The sequence below is a fragment of the Pan paniscus genome, chromosome 9 (genome assembly GCF_029289425.2).
Source record: "Pan paniscus chromosome 9, NHGRI_mPanPan1-v2.0_pri, whole genome shotgun sequence".
Taxonomy (NCBI): Eukaryota; Metazoa; Chordata; class Mammalia; order Primates; family Hominidae; genus Pan; species Pan paniscus.
This window is the reverse complement of record NC_073258.2, coordinates 6,790,265-6,812,357: the sequence shown is the minus strand read 5'-3', so window position 1 is coordinate 6,812,357 and position 22,093 is coordinate 6,790,265. Positions and strand designations below refer to the sequence as shown.

Sequence of the window (22,093 nt, the reverse complement as noted above, 5' to 3'; positions counted from 1 at the left end):
ATAGGGTGATTGCACCTTAAGTCTTGCAACTAACCCAAATAGATAATTGAGGCAAAGTAGGAAGTTCTACTTTTGCCAAATTCAACTTGAGATACACAAAAGCAAAGTTTCCTAATGCTGTTTATATATTCAACTCTGAGGCTTGGAGAAGAAGCCTTGGATAGAAGTTTAGATTTCAGTGGCATCGGTACCTACAGGTGCACGATGAAGCCATCAGATGAGTGGGAGAAAAAGCTTGTATCTACTCCTTATATGTTTATAACCCACCTCATTTCAAAATCAGATTTGAGTCAGCAGGAGAACATGTAGAAAGAGAATTAAAAGTCAGAATATTTGCCTAGTAGACTCTAAATTTAGGGTAAGTAATGAAGAGGGACTCTCCCATAAACAAGAGAACTCAAATGTTGGTTTCACTGAAGCAAAGGATACAAAAAAAATTTTCTTCAAGAAGTAGAGATTGATCAAAACTTGAATTCAGTAGAGAGTTCCAGCATGTGAAGAATTAGGGGTTTTGTTTACCAGAACAGTTTCTTTGTAGTGCTCAGATATAAGTGAGATAGCCCTGGGCTACAGAACAAGTAGAGAAAATGCTCCTTCAGAAAATAGGCTTGTCGGGGGAGGGTAGATGAGATTTGGACTTGAGGCAGGGCCTGACACATGTAGAATGTTGTGCTGGTTGTTTTGAAGACAGGAGTTATTTGGTGTGTTTTTCATGTTGAGGAGACTTAGATGATATAAATTCTGAAGGATATTTTATGTAGCAAGGCCCTAGATGGGATGAAACGGTTTGAAGGGCAGTAGCGGGTGATCTTGAAAAATAGGAACACTTTATTCAGTAGCCAAGAATAAAGTAATAATTAGTTTACTGAGTTGGCACTCTTAGCTAGTATGTGTAATAAGACTTCAGGTATTTTCTCTCCTTTAGGAGCAACACCAGGAAATACATGGAATTCCCCACTAAGGGACTAAGAAATGAAGATATTGCGTAAGGTCATTACCACTCAGAACCCAGTCTGTCTGATTTAAAAGTCCTGAGCCTGGCCAGGCACGGTGGCCCACACCTGTAATCCCAGCACTTTGGGAGGCCAAGGTGGGTGTATCACCTGAGGTCAGGAGTTAGAGACCAGCCTGGCCAACATGGTGAAACCCCGTCTCTACTAAAAATACAAAACTTAGCTGGGAGTGGTGGTGCACGCCTGTAATCCTAGCTACTTGGGAAGCTGAGGTGGGAGAATTGCCTGAACCCAGGAGGCAGAGGTTGCAGTGAGCTGAGATCGGGCCACTGCACTCCAGCCTGGGTGACAGAGGGAGACTCCATATCAAAAAAATGTCCCAAGCCCTTAGCCAGTAGGTCTCACTGCCTCTGTGGAGAATATAGGTGTTGATGAGTCCAAGTTGGAAGGTGGGGTGGTGGGATGTTGAGGAGGGCATACCTGATACCCTCCAGTTTTGATGTCATTGGTACAATGTCGACTACCATTTGAATAGAGGGCTTGATGAGAGAATCACCTCAGAAAGGAAGAGATGAACAATATGAATGATGAAGATGCTGCTAAGTGAGAAGCAGCCGTGGGGTGGGAGGAAGGACACGACATTATCAATGTTGATCAATGTTGAAGGACATGACATTAGCAGTGAAGATGGTGGTGTGAGAGAGGAAGCAGTGGGATGGAGACACCACGAGTCACTTGTCGATTAATGGTTCGTTCACGCAACATTTTTTGAGCGCCTTATGTGTACTCCATAGTATTCTCAATGTTGGGCCTACTTAGGTATAAGACATTCTGTCCCCTCAAGCTGTTCACAATCTAATCAACACAGTGGTAAATACTAACATGGGGTCATCTTGGGATGGCAGAACTTACAAGGAGCAACCATCGTAATCTCTGGGGATCAGAAAAGGCTTTCTGGAGGAGGTAATGTCTAACCCCAACCTGGGGGCTGAAGTGTGAGTAGCGGTTTACGAAATGAAGGAGAAAGACGTTCAGAGAAATGGAAGAACAGCTTATGGAAATTTCAGACAGGAAGAGAAAGAAGGGCCTATTCTTAGGTGCTTAAGGGAAGGTGAAACATTGAAGGGAATTAATGGCACTGAGGTTGCATGGGTCACCTGAGGTGAAGCTATCAGAGCCTAGTAAAATTGCTGAGAAATTGTGATTTTATCCTGAGGTGCTGAGGATTTTAACAAGTGAAATGAAATAACTAGATGTGCATTTTAGAAAGCTTACTATAGCCACAATATAAAGAATTCGTTGCAAGGGCAAGAATGGGGATTGGGGAGACCAGTCAGGAGCCTGTTTGGTAACCCAGGTGGGGTCAGGAAAATGGCAGAGGGCATGGAGAGAAGGAAGTCACACAGCTGATTCCAGAAGCCCTTTCTCTGACTAGAGAGAGGGTGACTTCTCTACTAAATCATTCTGCTGTTTCTTCTGTTCCTTCTAGACTCTAGTGCCTGAGGCCAACCTTGGAAAGGCGTGGCCAAAGCACCTGCGTGAGCCACTGCTACAGAATCTGGAGGAGCTGACATAGAGAAGAAACTCAGGTTCCTCCTGAAGGACTCATCCATGGAGAGGTTCTCCCAGATACCCTGGGGCGAGGTGATGAAGACCTGGGACAAGGCCCTCAGCCACAGGAAGATGATGACCATGAAGAGCTTCGGGAATCAAACGCAGAGAAAGGCCTGTGTGCGTGGTAAGTGTGGGAAGGATTTGTGGTTGCGGCAACCGCCCTCTGCTGTTCTCCCTTTGCATCCTGCCTTCTTTCAGGTCTAGTTTTCCATTTAGATCCTTTTTTTCCTTTCACCTCCTCATCACCCACCCCTTCACTTCCCTCCACTGTTTGCCCACCACCCCTTTTCCTCCTGTTTCTCATTAGCCTGTGTGTGTGTGTGTGTGTGTGTGTGTGTGTGTGTGTGTCCTTGATTACCTCCACCTGTTCTTTCCACTTGCCATTTCAAAGGTGAAATGTCCTGCTCTCACGCAGAGATAATGTAGCTCGTCACTAGGTGGAAAGCCAGCATATTTTCACATGCTCAGTGACCGTGCCTGGAAGGAAGTAAAAGTCAGTTGACCCCAAACAGCCCATCGCCACCAACACTACCTCAAGACCAGAGTTCGGGGGCCACGTTCTGGGTCAGTGACCTACTGGTATCACCAGAGTGAAGCTGAAAGGGGCCAAGAAGATGTATAAGCAATTCCGGGAGGGTCTGTAATAAGAGTTTGAGGAGGGCCAGAAAGAACTTTCCCCTCCTTGGCCAGAAGCAATGCGCGCCACAGAGTTCTGAGGGAAAGGGCCCTAGCGCTGCTTTCCTGGGGAGTGAGGCGCACACTCCACACCCACCTGAGTCCCCTGTCCACTGTTTCCTGGAGCGGGTTTTAGTCTGTTGTGCAGCTTCCCTAATAAGGGGGAAGTGTTTCTTTGGCTGGCTGAAAGAGGCCTGCTCCTTTCCTGGTGCTATGAATCCAGGTGGGACTGCAGTGGCTCTTCTATGGCCATTGACTGTGTGAGCCCCACAGTAAGGTGGGGAGGAGGCAGGACAGGATGCAGGCATCCAAAGACACCACTATGAGCTCTCTGGGGGGTCAGAAGACACAGAGAGCCATCCCTTATCAGTTAGGAAATTCTGAGTTATTGACAATCAATGTAGCAGGGTACAGGAGGAAAGAGCTCTTGTAATTAAGTGATTGCTTCAAATATATCACCGCCCTCTAGAGATGGGAAATACCTAGATCAAGAATTCTTTCAGAGCCATATCTCAGATACGACAGAACTTCCTGTCGTAAGATAATCAACAGTACCATACTTTAAAAGCCAGTATTTCTAGTATCATAGTATTACTGTGTTTCTCTCTGTTTATCCCTGAGCCCCGGGGAGGTCTTGTTAGAGTGTACCAGCACTGTGACAGCTGGCAGATGGGGCACTGAGAGCCGGAGGAGGTGAGGACTGGTCGCTCCACAGGCCTCCCCGATGTCTGCAGCGCTTGTAGGGACATCTAAGGGGCCAGTGTGACTTAAATACACTGCATAAGTCTGAAATGCATGTAGTTTCCGCTTCTGTTAAAATGGTTTTCCTTTATAGTCAGTTTTGAGGGTTTTTTAAATGTTATAAACATCTTTCTCATTCTTACTACTTTTTTTCCGTTTTCATCTATCCTAGAAAAAAAAAATGTTGTCCTCAAAATTACCTTATGTCTTTCCGCAATTGCCTTTGAGAAGGCTGATCTTCTCCAGACAAATTATCATCTGAAATCAGTAGACAATCTTGTATTCTGTGACTGAACCCAAGTTTATTTCATCCAAACAACTTCAAAAACCTAAGCAACAATATATACCTAGTATATTTTAGGACATCAGTAATGTCCTTTAAAAAGTGAACCTTTTTTTAAGCTACATTTTCTCATGTGTGTTCATTGAGGTTCTTACAGAAAGCTGCACTGCATGGTTGTCGGCCCTTTTTAAAGTCAACAGTTGATTCAGAAATAAAATATACTTAAAAATCTTATTATTTCTTATATTTTAAGTTCAGTTTTTAAAACTTTCTAAAAAATGTTACCAGTCATTTTTAAGTAGCCATTACAACCTAGTTAATAAATCCTCATAAAAAATTTAAACAGTTTATAAATAATTACAGTTTTGATTTCCTTAAATATATAGTTTGATTTTCATTTTAAAAATGTTTTAATAAGTTTCTAACTAGTTCTTATAATCTAATAAAATAAATTTAGAATTATAGTGGATGTGAGGTTCTCATACATGTTGTTAACATAACTTGCTGATATATTATTACACATTTCAATTTAAAATTACTTCTTGGTAATTATTAATATGCACATTTAAAAGTTGACGTCAGGCATGGTGGCTCACTCCTATAATCCTAGCACGTTGGAAGGCCGAGGCAAGATCACTTGAGCCCAGGAGTTCTTGACTAGGCTGGGCAACAGTGAGACCCCCCAACTCTATTTTTAAAAATAAATAAATAAAAGTTGAAATCTGTTAAGCACTATATCTGCTAGGTACTATAATATGCCAAATTATCTAAATATTACAAGATCATAAAGTAACAAATACATAAGATTCTTCTTATACATAATTCAAAAATATAAATACAATGGCTTTGATCTACTTAACCATTTCTCCACTAAGCTTTAAGTCTTACTAGGGATTTTTTTTGGAAGGGAGAGAAAAACACCCACTACAGACACAGTTTTATTATTCCAGCAAGCTGGGGTTTTTGTGGTGATACACAGAGAATCCTCATCTACCAGAGAGAGCCTTGACTGGGATGCAGGACCGGTTACAACGTCAAGATCCTTCTCTGTGACCAAGTTGATGTCTTATTTGTAAAATTCTTCCAAGGAGGAAACCCTAAATTTTTTTAGAAATTCTTCTCACTAAAAACCTTATGTCCATCGCGGAGCTGTCTGCGGTGGCGGCGGCGCCTCTGCTCTCCCGCGACCCAGAGCCCGCACCAGCACCTCTCTCTCCCTGCCGCAGCCGCGCAGCCCAGCAGACCCCAGACACACGCCTCTATTGGGCTCTTGTCACATAATTTTATTTTTGAAACAATTTCAGCCATTAATTAGAGGGTACTGCAGGAACAAAAATGGGAGTAAATCTTCCTACTCTGGAAACTGAATTTAGAGATGGGGAGAATGGAACCTGAGAGGCAGGGAAAGAATGACTATGTGTACTTCCTGTGTGTTAGATTCTCAGTCAGGCACTGAATAAATACAGACATGATAAAAGTTGTTTATCTATTATACTTCATTATTTCCCGGATCCCAGAACTTCTGCACCAGGCTCATCTCCTGAGAATGGAGGAGGGCATTACATAACAGTAAAGGGTTCAATTCAACATGAAGACCTAACTATCCTAAATATATATGCACTCAACACAGGAGCACCCAGATTCATAATGCAAGTTCTTAGAAACCTACAAAGAGACTTAGAATCCCACACAAAAATAGTGGGAGACTTCAACACTCCACTGACGGGATTAGATAGATCATCAAGGCAGAAAAAGAGCAAAGATATTCAGGACCTAAACTCAATATTGGACCAAATGGATCTAATAGACCTTTTTATTATTTACTTTTGAGACACAGTCTGCCTCTGTCACCCAGGCTGGAGTGCAGTGGCATGGTCTCAACTCACTACAAAGTCCACCTCCCAGGCTCAAGCAATTCTCATGCCTCAGCCTCCCAAGTAGCTGGCATTACTATTACAATTTTATGAGATGGCAATTAGAAAAAAGTGTCTAAAATGGCTCCATAACTGGGGATTGATGAAAAAATGGAGAAATACTGGACTAGAGTGAAGAGAAATAAGAAACACTGAGGCATCTGCTAGTAAAAATTTTGAACTCTAAGAAGAAAGAGAAAAATCTTACAAACATCCAGTTAAAAAGAACAAATTTCCAGCTTCATCCATGTCCCTACAAAGGACATGAACTCATCCTTTTTTATGGCTGCATAGTATTCCCTGGTGTATATGTGCCACATTTTCTTAATCCAGTCTATCATTGATGGACATTTGGGTTGGTTCCAAGTCTTTGCTATTGTGAATAGCAATAAACATACGTGTGCATGTGCCTTTAAAGCAGCCTGATTTATAATCCTTTGGGTATATACCCAGTAATGGGATGGCTGGGTCAAATGGCATTTCTAGTTCCATCATGCAAACTATCGCAAGAACAAAAAACCAAACACCACAGGTTCTTGTTCACAGGTGGGAATTGAACAATGAGAACACTTGGACACAGGAAGGGGAACATCACACACCGGGGCCTGTCGTGGGGTGGGGGGGGTGCAGAGGGAAAGCATCAGGAGATATACCTAATGTAAATGATGACTTCACAGGTGCAGCACACCAACATGGCACATGTATACATGTGTAAAAAACCTGCATGTCGTGCACATGTACCCTAGAACTCAAGTAAAATAAATATATATATATTTTTAAAAAGAGCATATTATCTACAGGAGAAGAATGATGCTGGAATTAGACTTTTTATCTCCAACGCTGGAACGGACAGTGGCATAGCAGTTAAGGACTACTGAGAGGAAGGACTACTGCCCAACAATCCTGTACCCAGCCCAGATGTGGCCCCTCTGTCAGGGTGAAGGAAAGATACACAGCAATTCAGTTTATCTCCTGTGTCCCACACAGAGAAACCTACTTGAGAGAAGACTTTCCAAACATTATCACTTATGTGAACCTGAACAACAACTCATGGAAATGTAAAGGAAAGAACACAGATCTCTGGGCTTCACCACTAGAGTTTGTGATTCAGTGGTTTGCGGTCTAAATTTTCATTTTTTACACGTTCCCAATTAATGCTAATGCTGCTAGTCTGGGAACACACTTTAAGAAACTTTCAGGTGTTTACTAATTTGTTTGTTTGTTTGTTTGTTTTGAGACGGAGTTTCACTCTTCTCGCCCAGGCTAGAGTGCAATGACATGATCTCTGCTCACTGCAACCTCCGCCTCCCGGATTCAAACAATTCTCCTGCCTCAGCCCTCCAGAGTAACCAGAATTACAGGCACCCACCACCACGCCCGGAACATTTTTTGTATTTCTTTAGTAGAGACAGGCTTTCACCATGTTGGCCAGGCTGGTCTCGAACTCTGGACCTCAGGTGATCCACCCGCCTCAGCCTCCCAAAGTGCTGGGATTACAGGCATGAGCCACCGTGCCCAAAACGATGACTTCAAGTGAAATGCTGTATAATAAAATTAATTTTATCATAGGCTAATTGATATGAGCAAGAGTCACAAAAACATCACCAAACTTCTAAATAAAGATTCAACACACTTAGAGTATTAAACTTAGAAATAAATGTGAGCTATACATACAATTCAGAAAGCCTAATAAAACCTAGTAAGATTATTATTCACCCAATTTTTGGTGAGTCAGTGAGTGATGGCGGTCGTAGTTGTGGTAAGTTAAATCAAGGAATAAATGCTTGCAGAGAAAAAATTGTAAGGAGCACCTCCTACTACTACACAGTTAAAAAATCAATAATGACAGACACGGCAGGCTGGCTGATCTATCTTGTACTTTCATCGTTATTGTCTTGCATTTGTATGATTACCACGTTTTATGAATTTTTATTTTTCAATAATTTGTATTCATTCCTTCATTTTCCAACCTGCTGATTCCAGTTCAGAGTGGCAGGTGGCTGGAACCTGTCGGCAGCTCAACGTGATAGGCGGGAACCAACGTTGGACAGGATCCCATCCGGGGCTCAGGGCACACCCCCATACTGGGACCATAGAGATGTCAGTTCATCTAATGTGCACATCTTTGGGATGTGGGAGGAAACAAGAGTATCCAGAGAAAAACCACAAAGATATGGGGAGAATATGCAAACCCCACGCAGATATTGGCCTCCCAGAAGTCAATTGTTTAAGTTAATATTATAATAAAATGATATTATTTCAGGCTGGACACAGTGGCTCATGCCTGTAATCCCACCAATTTGGGAGACTAAAGCGGGTGGATCACTTGAGCCCAGGAATTTGAGACCAGCCTGGGTAACATGGTGAAACCCCATCCAATACAAAAAAAAAAAATTAGCCAGGCATGGTGGTACACACCTGTAGTTCCAGCTACTCAGGAAGCTGAGGTGGGAGGATTGATTGAGCCCAAGAGTTTGAGGCTGCAGTGAGCCATGATGGCACCACTGCACTCCAGCCAGGGTGACAGAGCAAAACTGTGTCTCAAAATAGAAAAAGAAAAAAAAATGTTATTTGAGAACCTGCTGTATTTGCCATGTAAGAATCACCTTAAGAGGGACATAGAAAAATGCAATATTTTCCTATATAGATAGATTTTGTCCCTGCATGAAGGACAAAAGTGATGTCTCTGATCTGATTTACACCGAAATAAATGTGAGCTATACACACATTTCAGAAGGATTAATAAAAACAAGTAAAATTGGGCCGACTGAGGTGGCTCATACCAGTAATCTCAGCACTTTGGGAGGCCAAAGCGGGCAGATCACTTAAGGTCGGAAGTACAAAACCAGCCTGAACAACATGGTGAAACCCCATCTCTACTAAAAATACAAACATTAACCGGGTGTGGTGCTGCGTGCCTGTAGTCTTCAGCTACTTGAGAGGCTGAGACAGGAGAATCCCTTGAACCTCCGAGGTAGAGGTTGCAGTGAGTCGATATTGTGCCACTGCACTCCAGCCTAGGTGACAGAGCGAGACTCCTCAAAAAAAAAAAAATCATTATTTACCCAATATTTGGTAAATCAGTGAGCGACAGCAAACACAGCTCACCTATAAATCAATCCTGACTGAGTGGGGCCACCTTGTGGAGAGTTACTAAATTAGGAATTTAATTATTTTGATTGTACTTGTAATTACTTCGGAGTCCATTAACATAATCTAATCAATCTAAAAGTGATATGATTATCTTATTTTTTGAAACCCCATTCATAATTTTAAAATCTCGTTTATTTTCTTGATAAATTATACAACTACTAAAAAAATTCTAAACATTGCATTTAAGTATGGAAAAGCTCAAACACAGCTGTACTTGGAGGCAGAGGATTGCATCAATTCCTGCATTCCCTGAAGAATCATTATGATTTCAGTAATATCAAATGCAGAAAATGTTGTATTCAATAACTCTTAAAATACCATAAGCAGATATGTTGTTGAGAATGGGATTTCTTTGTATTGGTGAAAAATTTTGTGAATTTCTGGACAAAACTATATACAATGGTCCTGTGATTTATGCAATTGCATTTCTCGAACATTATGAACATTAAAACAAGCAACAACACTTGTAATTTATAATTAAATAGGGTGCAGCCTTGGACATTGTCAACATGTTTATCATCCAATTTCATGTCTGAAGGTCACTGGAGAGTCCTATGACATGCTTGCAGGTAGCTTAATTGTCTTGGCCATTGTCAATAGCAGTCCCCATTCACTAGGAGAACCACCAGAGCAAACTCCAGATTTTAAATGAATCCAGACTGGGTGGTGCCACCTTTGTGGAGAGTTAATACTTTAGGTAATTTAATCATCTTGATTGTTCTTGTGACGAGTTAGGAGACGATTATCACAACCTAATCAATCCAGAAGTCATGAAGTCTCCACCCACTAATTAAGGTGACTCAATATAAACCTGCCCCCTGTGCCTCCACATTAGCTCATTTGGAAGACCTGGGTATACGTGGTCGTCTCCTTGGCTCCGAGTCCCTGCAGCAGCTGAGGTGCCTGTGTCTCTCTGGTTCCCAGTGGCCGCCATCATGCTGTCCTCCCCACTCAGGGTGGCTGTGGTGTGCGTGAGCAATGTCAACAGGAGCATGGAGGCCCACAGCATCCTCAGGAGAAAAGGGCTAAGTGTCCGGTCTTTTGGAACTGAATCTCATGTGAGGCTACCAGGACCAAGACCCCATCATCCTGTAGTTTATGATTTTGCAACAACGTATAACGAGATGTACAATGACCTCCTCAGGAAAGATAGAGAATGCTACACCCACAACGGAATCTTACACATCTTGGGAAGAAATGAGAGAATCAAGCCCGGTCCAGAAAGATTTCAGGACTGCACTGATTTCTTTGATGTCATCTTCACCTGTGAGGAGAGGGTCTATGACACAGTGGTGGAAGATCTGTGTTCCAGAGAACAGCAGACCTTTCAGCCTGTGCACGTGATCAACATGGACATCCAAGATACCCTGGAAGATGCCACCCTGGGAGCTTTCCTCATCTGTGAGATTTGCCAGTGCCTGCAGCAGTCAGACGACATGGAAGACAATCTGGAGGAGCTGCTGTTGCAAATGGAGGAGAAGGCAGGAAAAAGCTTTCTTCACACCGTCTGCTTCTACTGAAGATCTGGGCTGGCTTTGTCCCCTTCCTCAGTAAGAACTTCGGCATGGGACTTTAGTCCGGATTTACTGTGAGAAGCATCTGCAAAGACCTTCCACTGAGTACTGTTTGTGTTACTTTTGTACACATCACCTGGAAAGAGACTATTACCAAGAAAATATTTTATGGGAAATGAGAAGGACTAACATTTTTAAAAGCACTGAAAAATGCTTGGCATTGTGCTAGGTGCATTACATGGGATAACTAATTTAATGCTGATATCATTCTACAAGGAAGCTAGCCCACCATGACGCCATTTTCCAGAGGAGCAAACCGAGCTGATAATGGACTGCTGGAAAAATGATTTGTTTAAGGGTATTCAGCAGATAAATAACATTGTATAGATAAGCACCTTTTAAATAAACTTCCTTTTCTCAATTTGAGTGGTTTTTTATTAATTTTTTAATTTTTTAAGTTAGTTGAGACCAATGGAGTGTGGTATGTTAACTTAAATGTTGTTCTTCTTTAATAAGAGTATAATATTACATGTTTGAACAGATAATTGTTTTTACATATAGATTATATCTTTTTTACTAATGCTCACTTTAATAGGTAAAATCCAAGTTGGATAATCAACTACATATTATTGTAAAATGTGGAATTATCTGCTCAAATCATAGGTCATCAAATTAAATGAAATAAAAAATGTAAATAAAAAGTATATTCTTATTTCTGTTTGGGGGATGCATTTCAAGCCACTAAGCGACATGCTTTTGTTTAAACCTTATGAATTACACTGAAAAAATGGATCTTTCATAGTGAAAATTTTATTAGGTTCAAAATGTTCATTGGTATGAACATTGAGAATATCACGTGATAAACCTAATGATGTTTTCAAGGAGAAACAATTGAAACACTTTTTCATAATCCTTGGTAGTAGCAGTAAACCATGTTTACTAATAGGAGAAAAATAGATCAGAAGTAGTTGTTCATAGTTAAGTTAATTGACATGTTATCTATTGAACTAGACTTATTACGGCAAAATAAAATAACAGCAGAGATTAGCTGTCAAAATGAGTTTATTTGAATGAAGGACTGGAATCAGGAATACACCGGGTATAACAAGTCACAGGTGTATCCTGAGAGGTTGGGGTAAGGGGAAACTTTTAAAGGCAAAAAGAAGTCCACAGAAGCTGCTTTGAAATACATTTATTGGTCACAGAAGCTCATTGCAGGAGTCGGCATTAGCTTCTTGGTGGAGACAGCCATTGCTAGGTATGTGTTCTTGCGAGAACATTTTATCTGGAATGCTGCAGTCTTGAAGATAATGCAGTTATAGAAATATGTGTGGCCATGCAGAATGAGCAAAGTGTGTAAGACCTGCTGATGGTGTAAAGGATGTAGGACGTGCCATAATCTCTCGTGGGTTTTAGAGAGTCGTTGTGATAGTTCTTATCTCAAAGACACAAGCATGGGCTCCCCTCCTTCATGACCTTCCAGCTCCACTTCATCAGCCTTCTCCACTGTGAATTTACCCTTTTTCCCATTTTCCATGCTGGACTGTTTAGAAAAAGTCCCTATGTGCAGCCCGCATTTAAGGAGTGAGGACTTGTGCCCTACTTCCTTGTGGGTGGATTATCCATGTAAATTATATGGACTTACTCCTCACAGATGTGTCTATTCTCCCCCTTATTAATGAATTTATACAATTATTTCTTCATAGCAGTATGGAATCTTGGATATTTATTTTTCTATGTGGGGTTACAATTCAATCCTGCTTTGTTTTGTTGCTCAAACTTTCTGTTTTGGCCATCGCAAGCACTTTCAGTTGCCTCCTGGGCCCTTTCATGTGCCCCATCGTGGTGTTTGTTTGGTTTTACTTCATTTTTCATGGAAAAGGAAACACTCTGGCATTATGAGATGCCCCAGGTTCATCTTATATATTTCCAGCTTCAGAATCAACAACTTCTCCAGATAATCCTGTTTGTATTACTGGAGGACGACGAGAGTAATCAAAATCAAGTGTGCTTGATGCTACTAAGGTACCAGTGTTTTCTGTCCTGCCTCCTTCGGCTACATTTAAATTTTTCCCCGTTGTCTTAATTTTCAGTTTGATTGGGAGGCATCTACATACAACTTGCTTTGTTTTTAAGCCTCCTTGAAGTTCTGTGAGCTTTTTCAATCTGTAATATTTTAGCTTTTTACCTAATTTGAATAATTTCACAATTATTGCCTCAAAAACAAAAATCAGTCCCATTCTTTCTCTCATTTCATTTTGAGACCAAAACGACACATCTGTTAGACCTTTTGATATTGTTCCTCCAGTACCTGAGGATCTCTTTCTTTTCTTTTTTGTTCTTTTTTTCTCACTTCTTCAGTCGGATAATTCTGCTGATAGACCTTATGGTTAATTTTTAGAAGTAGGATTACTGTGGTCAAAGAGACGTATAGGCCAGAAACAGTGGCTCATGCCTATAATCCCAGCACCTTGAGAGGCTGAGGCAGGAGAATCGCCTTGAGGCCAGGAGTTCAAGACCAGCCTGAGCAACACAGTGAAGCCCTATCTCTACAAGAAAATAAAAAAGAGAAATTAGCGAAGTGTGGTGGCACACACCTGAGTCCTAGCTACTTATAAGGCTACTTGGAAGACAGAGTAAACATGTTTTTAGATTTATTTGATATTCAAGATGCCCTCCATAGAGCTTGTAAGATTTTTCATTACGACGGGCAAACATGCCTTTTCCCTCACAAACTTGCCAGCAGGGTATAGTGTCAACCTTTTGAACATTTGTCAATCTGATAGTTCATCAGGTATGGTTGCCCATCTGTTAAAAGAGCTGCCAGCCATTCTCTCTGCTGAACACACGTGCCATTCCCCCATCATGATGTGCAGTCTATTACCCATCCCCTTCTATCCAGGGACATTGCCTTACGACTCCCTTCAACCAACAGACTGAGCTTGAAGTATTACATTCTCTGCTTCATGGATTAGACTTGTGTAAAACCACAAACAAGCCACATGGTGATTACACAATCCAGGTCAGACCTTGGGGTAGATCGGACATGGGGCGGGGAGCTCTGGCTCACACCAGTAATCCAAAATACAAAAATTAACCAAGTGTGGTGCTGTGCACCTGTACTCCCAGCTATTTGGGAGGCTGAGGCAGGAGAATTGCTTGAACATGGGAGGCGGATGTTGCAGTGAGTGAGCCAAGATCACACCACTGCACTCCAGCCTGGGCAACAGAGCAAGACTCGGTCTCAAAAAAGAAGAAGAAGAAGGAGGCTCACCGTCTCCCTCTCCCTCTGCCTCTCCCTCTCCCTCTCCACGGTCTCCCACTCCCTCTCTCTTCACGGTCTCCCTCTGATGCCAAGCCGAGGCTGGACTGTACTGCCGCCATCTCAGCTCAGGGAACCTCCTTGCCTGATTCTCCTGCCTCAGCCTGCCGATTGCCTGGGATTGCAGGCTCACGCCGCCACGCCTTACTGGCTTTTGTATTTTTTGGTGGAGAAGGGGTTTCGCCGTGTTGGCCCGGCTGGTCTCCAGCTCCTGACCGCGAGTGATCTCCCCGCCTTGGCCTCCAGAGGTTCCGGGATTGCAGATGGAGTCTCGCTTACTCAGTGCTCAATGTTGCCCAGGCTGGAATGCAGTGGCGTGATCTCGGCTCACTACAACCTCCACCTCCCAGCCGCCTGCCTTGGCCTCCCAAAGTGCCGAGATTGCAACCTCTGCCCTGCCGCCACTCCGTCTGGGAAGTGAGGAGCGTCTCTGCCTGGCCGCCCATCGTCTGGGATGTGAGGAGCCCCTCTGCCCGGCCGCCCAGGCTGAGATGTGAATAGAGCTTCTGCAAGGCCGCAACCCCATCTGGGAACTGAGGAGTGTCTCTGCCCGGCTGCCCAGTCTGGGAAGTGAGGAGCATCTATTCCCAGCAGCCATCCGGTCTGGGAAGTGAAGAGCACCTCTTCCCAGCAGCCATCCAGTCTGGGAAGTGAGGAGCGTCTCTGCCCAGCCGCCCATGGTCTGAGAAATGGGGAGCGCCTCTGCCCAACCACGACCTCGTCTGGGAACTGAGGAGTATCTCTGCCCGACCGCCACCCCGTCTAGGAGGTGAGGAGTTTCTCTGCCCCACCGCCCCGTCTGAGAAGTAAGCAACCCCTCCACCCAGGATCTGCCCGGCCTGGGAGGGAGGTGGCGGGCAGCCCCCGCCCGGCAGCCACCCCGTCTGGGAGGTGGGGGGCGCCTCTGCCCGGCTGCCCCGTCTGGGAAGTGAGGAGCCTCTCTGCCCCGCCGCCACCCCGTCTGGGAGGTGTGCTCAACAGCTCATTGGCAATGGGCCATGATGACGATGGCGGTTTTGTCGAATAGAAAGGGGGGAAATGTGGGGAAAGGAAAGAGAAATCAGATTGTTGCGGTGTCTGTGTAGAAAGAAGTAGACATAGGAGACTCCATTTTGTTCTGTACTAAGAAAAATTCTTCTGCCTTGGGAAGATGTTAATCTATAACCTTACCCCCAACCCCGTGCTCTCTGAAACATGTGCTGTGTCCACTGAGGGTTAAATGGATTAAGGGCGGTGCAAGATGTGCTTTGTTAAACAGATGCTTGAAGGCAGCATGCTCGTTAAGAGTCATCACCACTCCCTAATCTCAAGTACCCAGGGACACAAACACTGCAGAAGTCCGCAGGGTCCTCTGCCTAGGAAAACCAGAGATGCTTGTTCACATGTTTATCTGCTGACCTTCCCTCCACTATTGTCCTATGACCCTGCCAAATCCCCCTCTCCGAGAAACACCCAAGAATGATCAATAAATACTAAAAAAAAAAAAAAGAAGAAGAAGAAGGAGAAGGAGAAGATTGAACGTCGGAAGTGAGGAGGGAGAGGAAGTAAAAGAGAGGAAATAAAACAATTACAAATAAAGCTATTAACGTATTTATAATGTTAAGTTTTTTTATGAAACAAAGTATTTCCCTCATTTTTTGAGTGCTTTGTTAGTCTTCTTATGGTAATTTTAAAACGGAAGAAAAAACACACATACACAAATACAGAAAACCAAACAAAAATAAAGGAGTTGCTTAAGAAATTATTATGAGGCATACATCATGTAATCAAGAAATAGAAATTTCTCAGACACACCTAAAGCAATGTTCATTTGACTGGTCCTTATCACAATATCCTTCTTTCTGGCATAACTCACTTTTATAGTTAAGATTCATCTTCAAATCTTCCTGAAATTTGTATCCAAATGTCATTTTTCATCTTCAATAACCATGTGAACACCCATTTGCCTCTTTCTCTGGCTACTTCCTCAAGAAATCATTGTCTTTTCATTACAGCAAATCTAAATCTTTATTTCCCACTCTACATAGTATATAGTCAGATACGCGAGGTCACCATTACGACTTCCAATCAGAGCTCCCCTCCCTCTACCCGATAAACCAATACTAGAGGTGTTCAATAACCTAGAAATTCTTCTTACCATATCTGCCCAACATATAATCGTGCCCCATACTTCCCACACCCTGGATTTTTAGTGATAATATTAGCTCTCACTTCTCATGCTTCCTCACACCCAACTACTGCCACAGTTCTTAGCTATTCCAGCATCCACACAGATTATCCACCCAGCACCCTCAACACTCTCACTTCTTCTCCAACTGCACTTGTCTACACCCCACCAGAGATACCCATGGTCACAGTCATCAAGAACATCACCACTAGATCAAAATATGAAACAGTCATGCCCCAACTATAAGACCACATCTTTCCATTCACTTTTGCTTCTTTATTTAAACTCTAAGGGCTGTTTGACCATGCATTGTGCCACAACCCATGGATTCCAGCCCAATCCCTACTTACTCACCCTTTCTGGTCCAAAACCAGCTTTCATGGTTTATCACTATAGTTACACCCTTTCAAACTCCCGAAGCATTTCTGCACCTTGCTCTTCTGTCACATTTGCATTGTCCATGTCCAAACACAGAGAAAAGAGAAACTGAACCACCTTGTCATGTTTTTCCAAACGGATTGGCTGGTAAAAGTAGTATCTATGGGACAGTCTCACTTTTATCTTCAGAAGAACTCTCACAAAAACCTACACTCAGGTTTGTATTCCCATGTTCTACAATTATCTATGCCAAATATCCTCACCCCATCCCCAATCATGATCCTGACTGCCCACTGCCAGCTGATGGCCTTATCTTAAGCCACATTGACAGAATAGACAGAAACTATCTCTCCAAAACTTTCACTTATATATTTGGACCCAGCCACCCTTAAAGTCAGAAATCTGAGAGTGATTCCAAAGTCCTCCTTTTCTCATCAAGAAGTCTCTCATGTCAGCTCTAACATCCCTCTCCAATGTGTCCATTCTTCTGCCTTTTGACAGACACTTCCCTCTCCCAAGCTCCCAACCTCTCCTCTGGGAACTACTCTACCAGCTGGCTTCCCCAATTCCAGTTGCCTCCTGCTACCTACACTGCAAGAGGAAAAAGAATATTTTCTTAAAACTTTGGAAGCTTCTGATACCAAAAATGTGAAAGTTGTTACTACCAAGATGAAGTCCACTATCGTCAGATCCAGGTGAAGTGGAGCTGGAGGGTCATGAAGGAGGGGAGCCCATGCCTGTATATCTGAGATAAGAGCTATCACGACTCCCTAAAACCCACAAGAGATTATGGCACATCCTACATGCTTTACACCACCAGCAGGTCTTACACACTTTGCTCATTCTGCATGTTCACACATATTTCTGTAACTGCATTATATTCAAGACTGCAGCATTCCAGATAAAATGTTCTCGCAAGAACACATGCCTAGCAATGGCTGTCTCCACCAAGAAGCTAACGCCAACTCCTGCAGTCAGCTTCTGTGACCAATAAACTTTGTTTTAAAGTAGTTTCTGTGGACTTCTTTTTGCCTTTAAAAGTTTCCCCTTACACCAACCTCTCAGGATGCACCTACAACTTGTTATACCTGGTGCATTCCAGTTTACAATCCTTCATTTAAATAAACTCATTATCTTTTGAAAGCCAATCTCTGCTGTTATTTCAGGTTGCCATAATAAGTCTAATTCAATAGATGACATGTAAATTAATTCAACTCTGAACAACTACTTCCGATCTATTTTTTCTCCTATTAGTGAACATGTTTTAGTGCCACTACCAAGGATTATGGAAAGTGTTTCACTTGTTTCTCCGTGAAAACATCATTAGGTTTATCACCTGATGTTCTCAATGCTCAAATCAAAAAACATTTTAAATTTAATACAATTTGAATCTCTCAATATGAGAGATTGCTTATTTCAGTGTTATCTATAAGCCTTAAATAAAAAAATGTGGCTTAGTGGTGTGAAATCCATCCCCCAACATAAATAAGAATATAGATTTTTTTTAAATTTTTTATTTGATTTTCTTTGGTGACCTATTATTTGAGTAGATAATTCCAAATTTTATGATAATCTGTGGTTTGTTATCCAACTTGTGGTTTTACTTTTTCATGGTCACTCATAAGGTTTAAACAGAAGCATGTCGCTTATTGGCTTGAAATGCATCCCCCCAACAGAAATAAGAATATACTTTTTATTTACATTTTTTATTTCATTTAATTTGATGACCTATGATTTGAGCAGATAATTCCAAATTTTACAATAATATGTAGTTCATTATCCAACTTGGATTTTACCTATTAAAGTGAGCATTAGTAAAAAAGATATAATCTATATGTAAAAACATTTATCTGTTCAAACATGTAATATTATACTCTTATTAAAGAAGAACAACATTTAAGTTAACATACCACACTCCATTGGTCTCAACTAACTTAAAAAATTAAAAGAATAATAATAAACCACTCAAATTGAGAAAAGGAAGTTTATTTAAAAGGTGCTTATCTATACAATGTTATTTATCTGCTGAAAACCCTCAAACAAATCATTTTTCCAGCAGCCCGTTATCAGCTCGGTTTGCTCCTCTGGAAAATGGCGTCATGGTGGGCTAGCTTCCTTGTAGAATGATATAAGCATTAAATTAGTTATGCCATGTAAAGCACCTAGAACAATGCCAAGCATTTTTCAGTGCTTTTAAAAATGTTAGTCCTTCTCATTTCCCATAAAATATTTTCTTGGTAATAGTCTCTTTCCAGGTGATGTGTACAAAAGTAATACAAACAGTACTGAGTGGAAGGTTTCTGCAGATGCTTCTCACAATAAATCCGGACTAAAGTCCCATGCCGAAATTCTTACTGAGGAAGAGGACAAAGCCAGCCCAGATCTTCAGTAGAAGCAGACGGTGTGAAGAAAGCTTTTTCCTGCCTTCTCCTCCATTTGCAACAGCAGCTCCGCCAGATTGTCTTCCATGTCGTCTGACTGCTGCAGGCACTGGCAAATCTCACAGATGAGGAAAGCTCCCAGGGTGGCATCTTCCAGGGTATCTTGGATGTCCATGTTGATCACGTGCACAGGCTGAAAGGTCTGCTGTTCTCTGGAACACAGATCTTCCACCACTGTGTCATAGACCCTCTCCTCACAGGTGAAGATGACATCAAAGAAATCAGTGCAGTCCTGAAATCTTTCTGGACCGGGCTTGATTCTCTCATTTCTTCCCAAGATGTGTAAGATTCCGTTGCGGGTGTAGCATTCTCTATCTTTCCTGAGGAGGTCATTGTACATCTCCTTATATGTTGTTGCAAAATCATAAACTACAGGACGATGGGGTCTTGGTCCTGGTAGCCTCACATGAGATTCAGTTCCAAAAGACCGGACACTTAGCCCTTTTCTCCTGAGGATGCTGTGGGCCTCCATGCTCCTGTTGACATTGCTCACGCACACCACAGCCACACTGAGTGGGGAGGAGAGCATGATGGCGGCCACTGGGAACCAGAGAGACACACGCACCTCAGCTGCTGCAGGGACTCGGAGCCAAGGAGACGACCACGTATACCCAGGTCTTCCAAATGAGCTAATGTGGAGGCACAGGAGGCAGGTTTATATTGAGTCACCTTAATTAGTGGGTGGAGACTTCATGACTTCTGGATTGATTAGGTTGTGATAATCGCCTCCTAACTCATCACAAGAACAATCAAGATGATTAAATTACCTAAAGTATTAACTCTCCACAAAGGTGGCACCACCCAGTCTGGATTGATTTAAAATCTGGAGTTTGCTCTGGTGGTTCTCCTAGTGAATGGGGGCTGCTATTGACAATGGCCAAGACAATTAAGCTACCTGCAAGCATGTCATTGGACTCTCCAGTGACCTTCAGACATGAAATTGGATGATAAACATGTTGACGATGTCCAAGGCTGCACCCTATTTAATTATAAATTACAAGTGTTGTTGCTTGTTTTAATTTTCATAATGTTCGAGAAATGCAATTGCATAAATCACAGGACCATTATATATAGTTTCGTCCAGAAATTCACAAAATTTTTCACCAATACAAAAAAAGGCCCATTCTAAACAACATATCTGCTTATGGTATTTTAAGAGTTATTCAACACAACATTTTCTGCATTTGATATTACTGAAATCATAATGATTCTCCAGAGAAGGCAGCAATTGCTGCAAGCCACTGCCTACTTTAATATGCTTTCAAGTACAGTTGTGTCTTAGTTTTCTGTACTGAAATACAATGTTTAGAATTATTTTTCTTTAAAAGTTTGTAAAATTTATTAAGAAAATGAAGAGATTTTAAAATTATGAAATGGGTTCCAAACAATAAGGATAATCATGTCACTTTATAATCAATCACCTTATGGTTGATTAGATTATGATAATGGGCTCCTAACTAATCACAATAATCATCAAGATGATTAAATTCCTAAAGTTGCAAATCTCCACAAAGGGGGCCCCACCCAGTCGGGATTCATTTATATGTGAGCTCTGTTTGCTCTCACTCACTGATTAACCGAAAATTGAGTAAATAATAACCTTGCTTGTTTTTATTAATTTTTCTTAAATGTATGTATGGCTCACATTTATTTCAATGTAAATCAGATCAGGGTCATCACTTTTGTCCCTGGTGCAGTGACAAAATTGATGTCCCTGATCTGATATACAGCAATATATTGTATTTTTCTATGTCCTTCTTCAGGTGATTCTTACATTGCAAATACAGCAGGTTCTCAAATAACATCCTTTTTTTTCTTTTTTCATTTTGAGACAGGGTCTCACTCTGTCACCCCGGTTGTAATGCAGTGGTGCCATCATGGCTCACTGCAACCTCAAACACCTGGGCTCAATCATTCCTCTCATCTTGACCTCCTGAGTAGCTTGGACTACAGGTGTGTACCACCATGCCTGTATAACTTTGGTATTTTTTGTAGAGGATGGAATTTTACCATGTTACCCAGGCTGGTCTCAAAAGCCCAGGGGCTCAAGTGATCCACCCGCTTCAGCCTCCCAAATTGCTGGGATTACAGGCATGAGCCACTGTGCCCAGCCTCACCTAACATCATTTTATTATAACATTAATGAGAAAAAAATTTGACTTCTGGCGGGGCCACTGTCTGTGTGGAGTTTGCATATTCTCCCTATGTCTGTTTGGGTTGTCTCTGGATACCCTTGTTTCCTCCCACATCCCAAAGATGTGCACATTAGGTGAACTGACATCTCTATGATCCTAGTGTGAGGGTGTGCCCTGAACCCCAGATGGGGTCCCGTCCAGCGTTGGTTCCTGCCTCACACCTTGAGCTGCCGAGATTGGCTCCAGCCACCTGCCACTCTAAAGTGGAATCAGCGGATTGGAAAATGAATGAATGAATACAAATTATTGAAAAATAAAATTTCATAAAATATGTGGTAATCATAAGACAATAATTATCAGAGTGCAAATCAGATCAGCCTGCCGTGTCTGTCACTGTTGGTTTTTAACTGTGTAGTAGTAGGAAGAGCTCCTTATAATTTTTTCTTTGCAGACATTTATTCCTTGATTTAACTTACCACAACTACGACCACTGTCACTCACTGATTCACCGAAAATTGGGTAAATAATAATCTTACTTGGTTTTATTAAGCATTCTTAAATGTATGTATAACTCACATTTATTTCAAGGTTTAATATTCAAAGTGTGTTGAATCTTTATTTAGAAATTTGGTAATGTTTTTGTGACTCTTGTTCATATCAATTAACCTATGATAATAATTGATTTTATTATACATCATTTCGCTTCAAGTCATTGTTTTGAAGAACTTATTGAGCACAGTTAGTGAGTGCTTACTGTATTTTTAAAATCAGTAAACACCTTCAAGTTTCTGAAAGTGTGTGCTC

At 41.9% G+C, this 22,093-nt stretch overlaps 2 protein-coding genes across 2 annotated transcripts; one reads left to right on the top strand and one right to left on the bottom strand.

The window, feature by feature from the left end:
• Window positions 1-10,267: 10,267 nt before the first annotated feature.
• On the top strand, window positions 10,268-10,854 carry LOC129393320 (RNA polymerase II subunit A C-terminal domain phosphatase SSU72 like protein 2-like). Its single transcript, XM_055093876.2, has one exon. It carries the CDS (start codon window positions 10,268-10,270, stop codon window positions 10,850-10,852), a length of 585 nt encoding a protein of 194 aa, XP_054949851.2. The 3' UTR covers window positions 10,853-10,854.
• An 8,244-nt stretch (window positions 10,855-19,098) lies between these two features.
• On the bottom strand, window positions 19,099-19,683 carry LOC129393404 (RNA polymerase II subunit A C-terminal domain phosphatase SSU72 like protein 2-like). The gene has a single exon (XM_055094778.2). It carries the CDS (start codon window positions 19,681-19,683, stop codon window positions 19,099-19,101), a length of 585 nt encoding a protein of 194 aa, XP_054950753.2.
• Window positions 19,684-22,093: the final 2,410 nt, after the last annotated feature.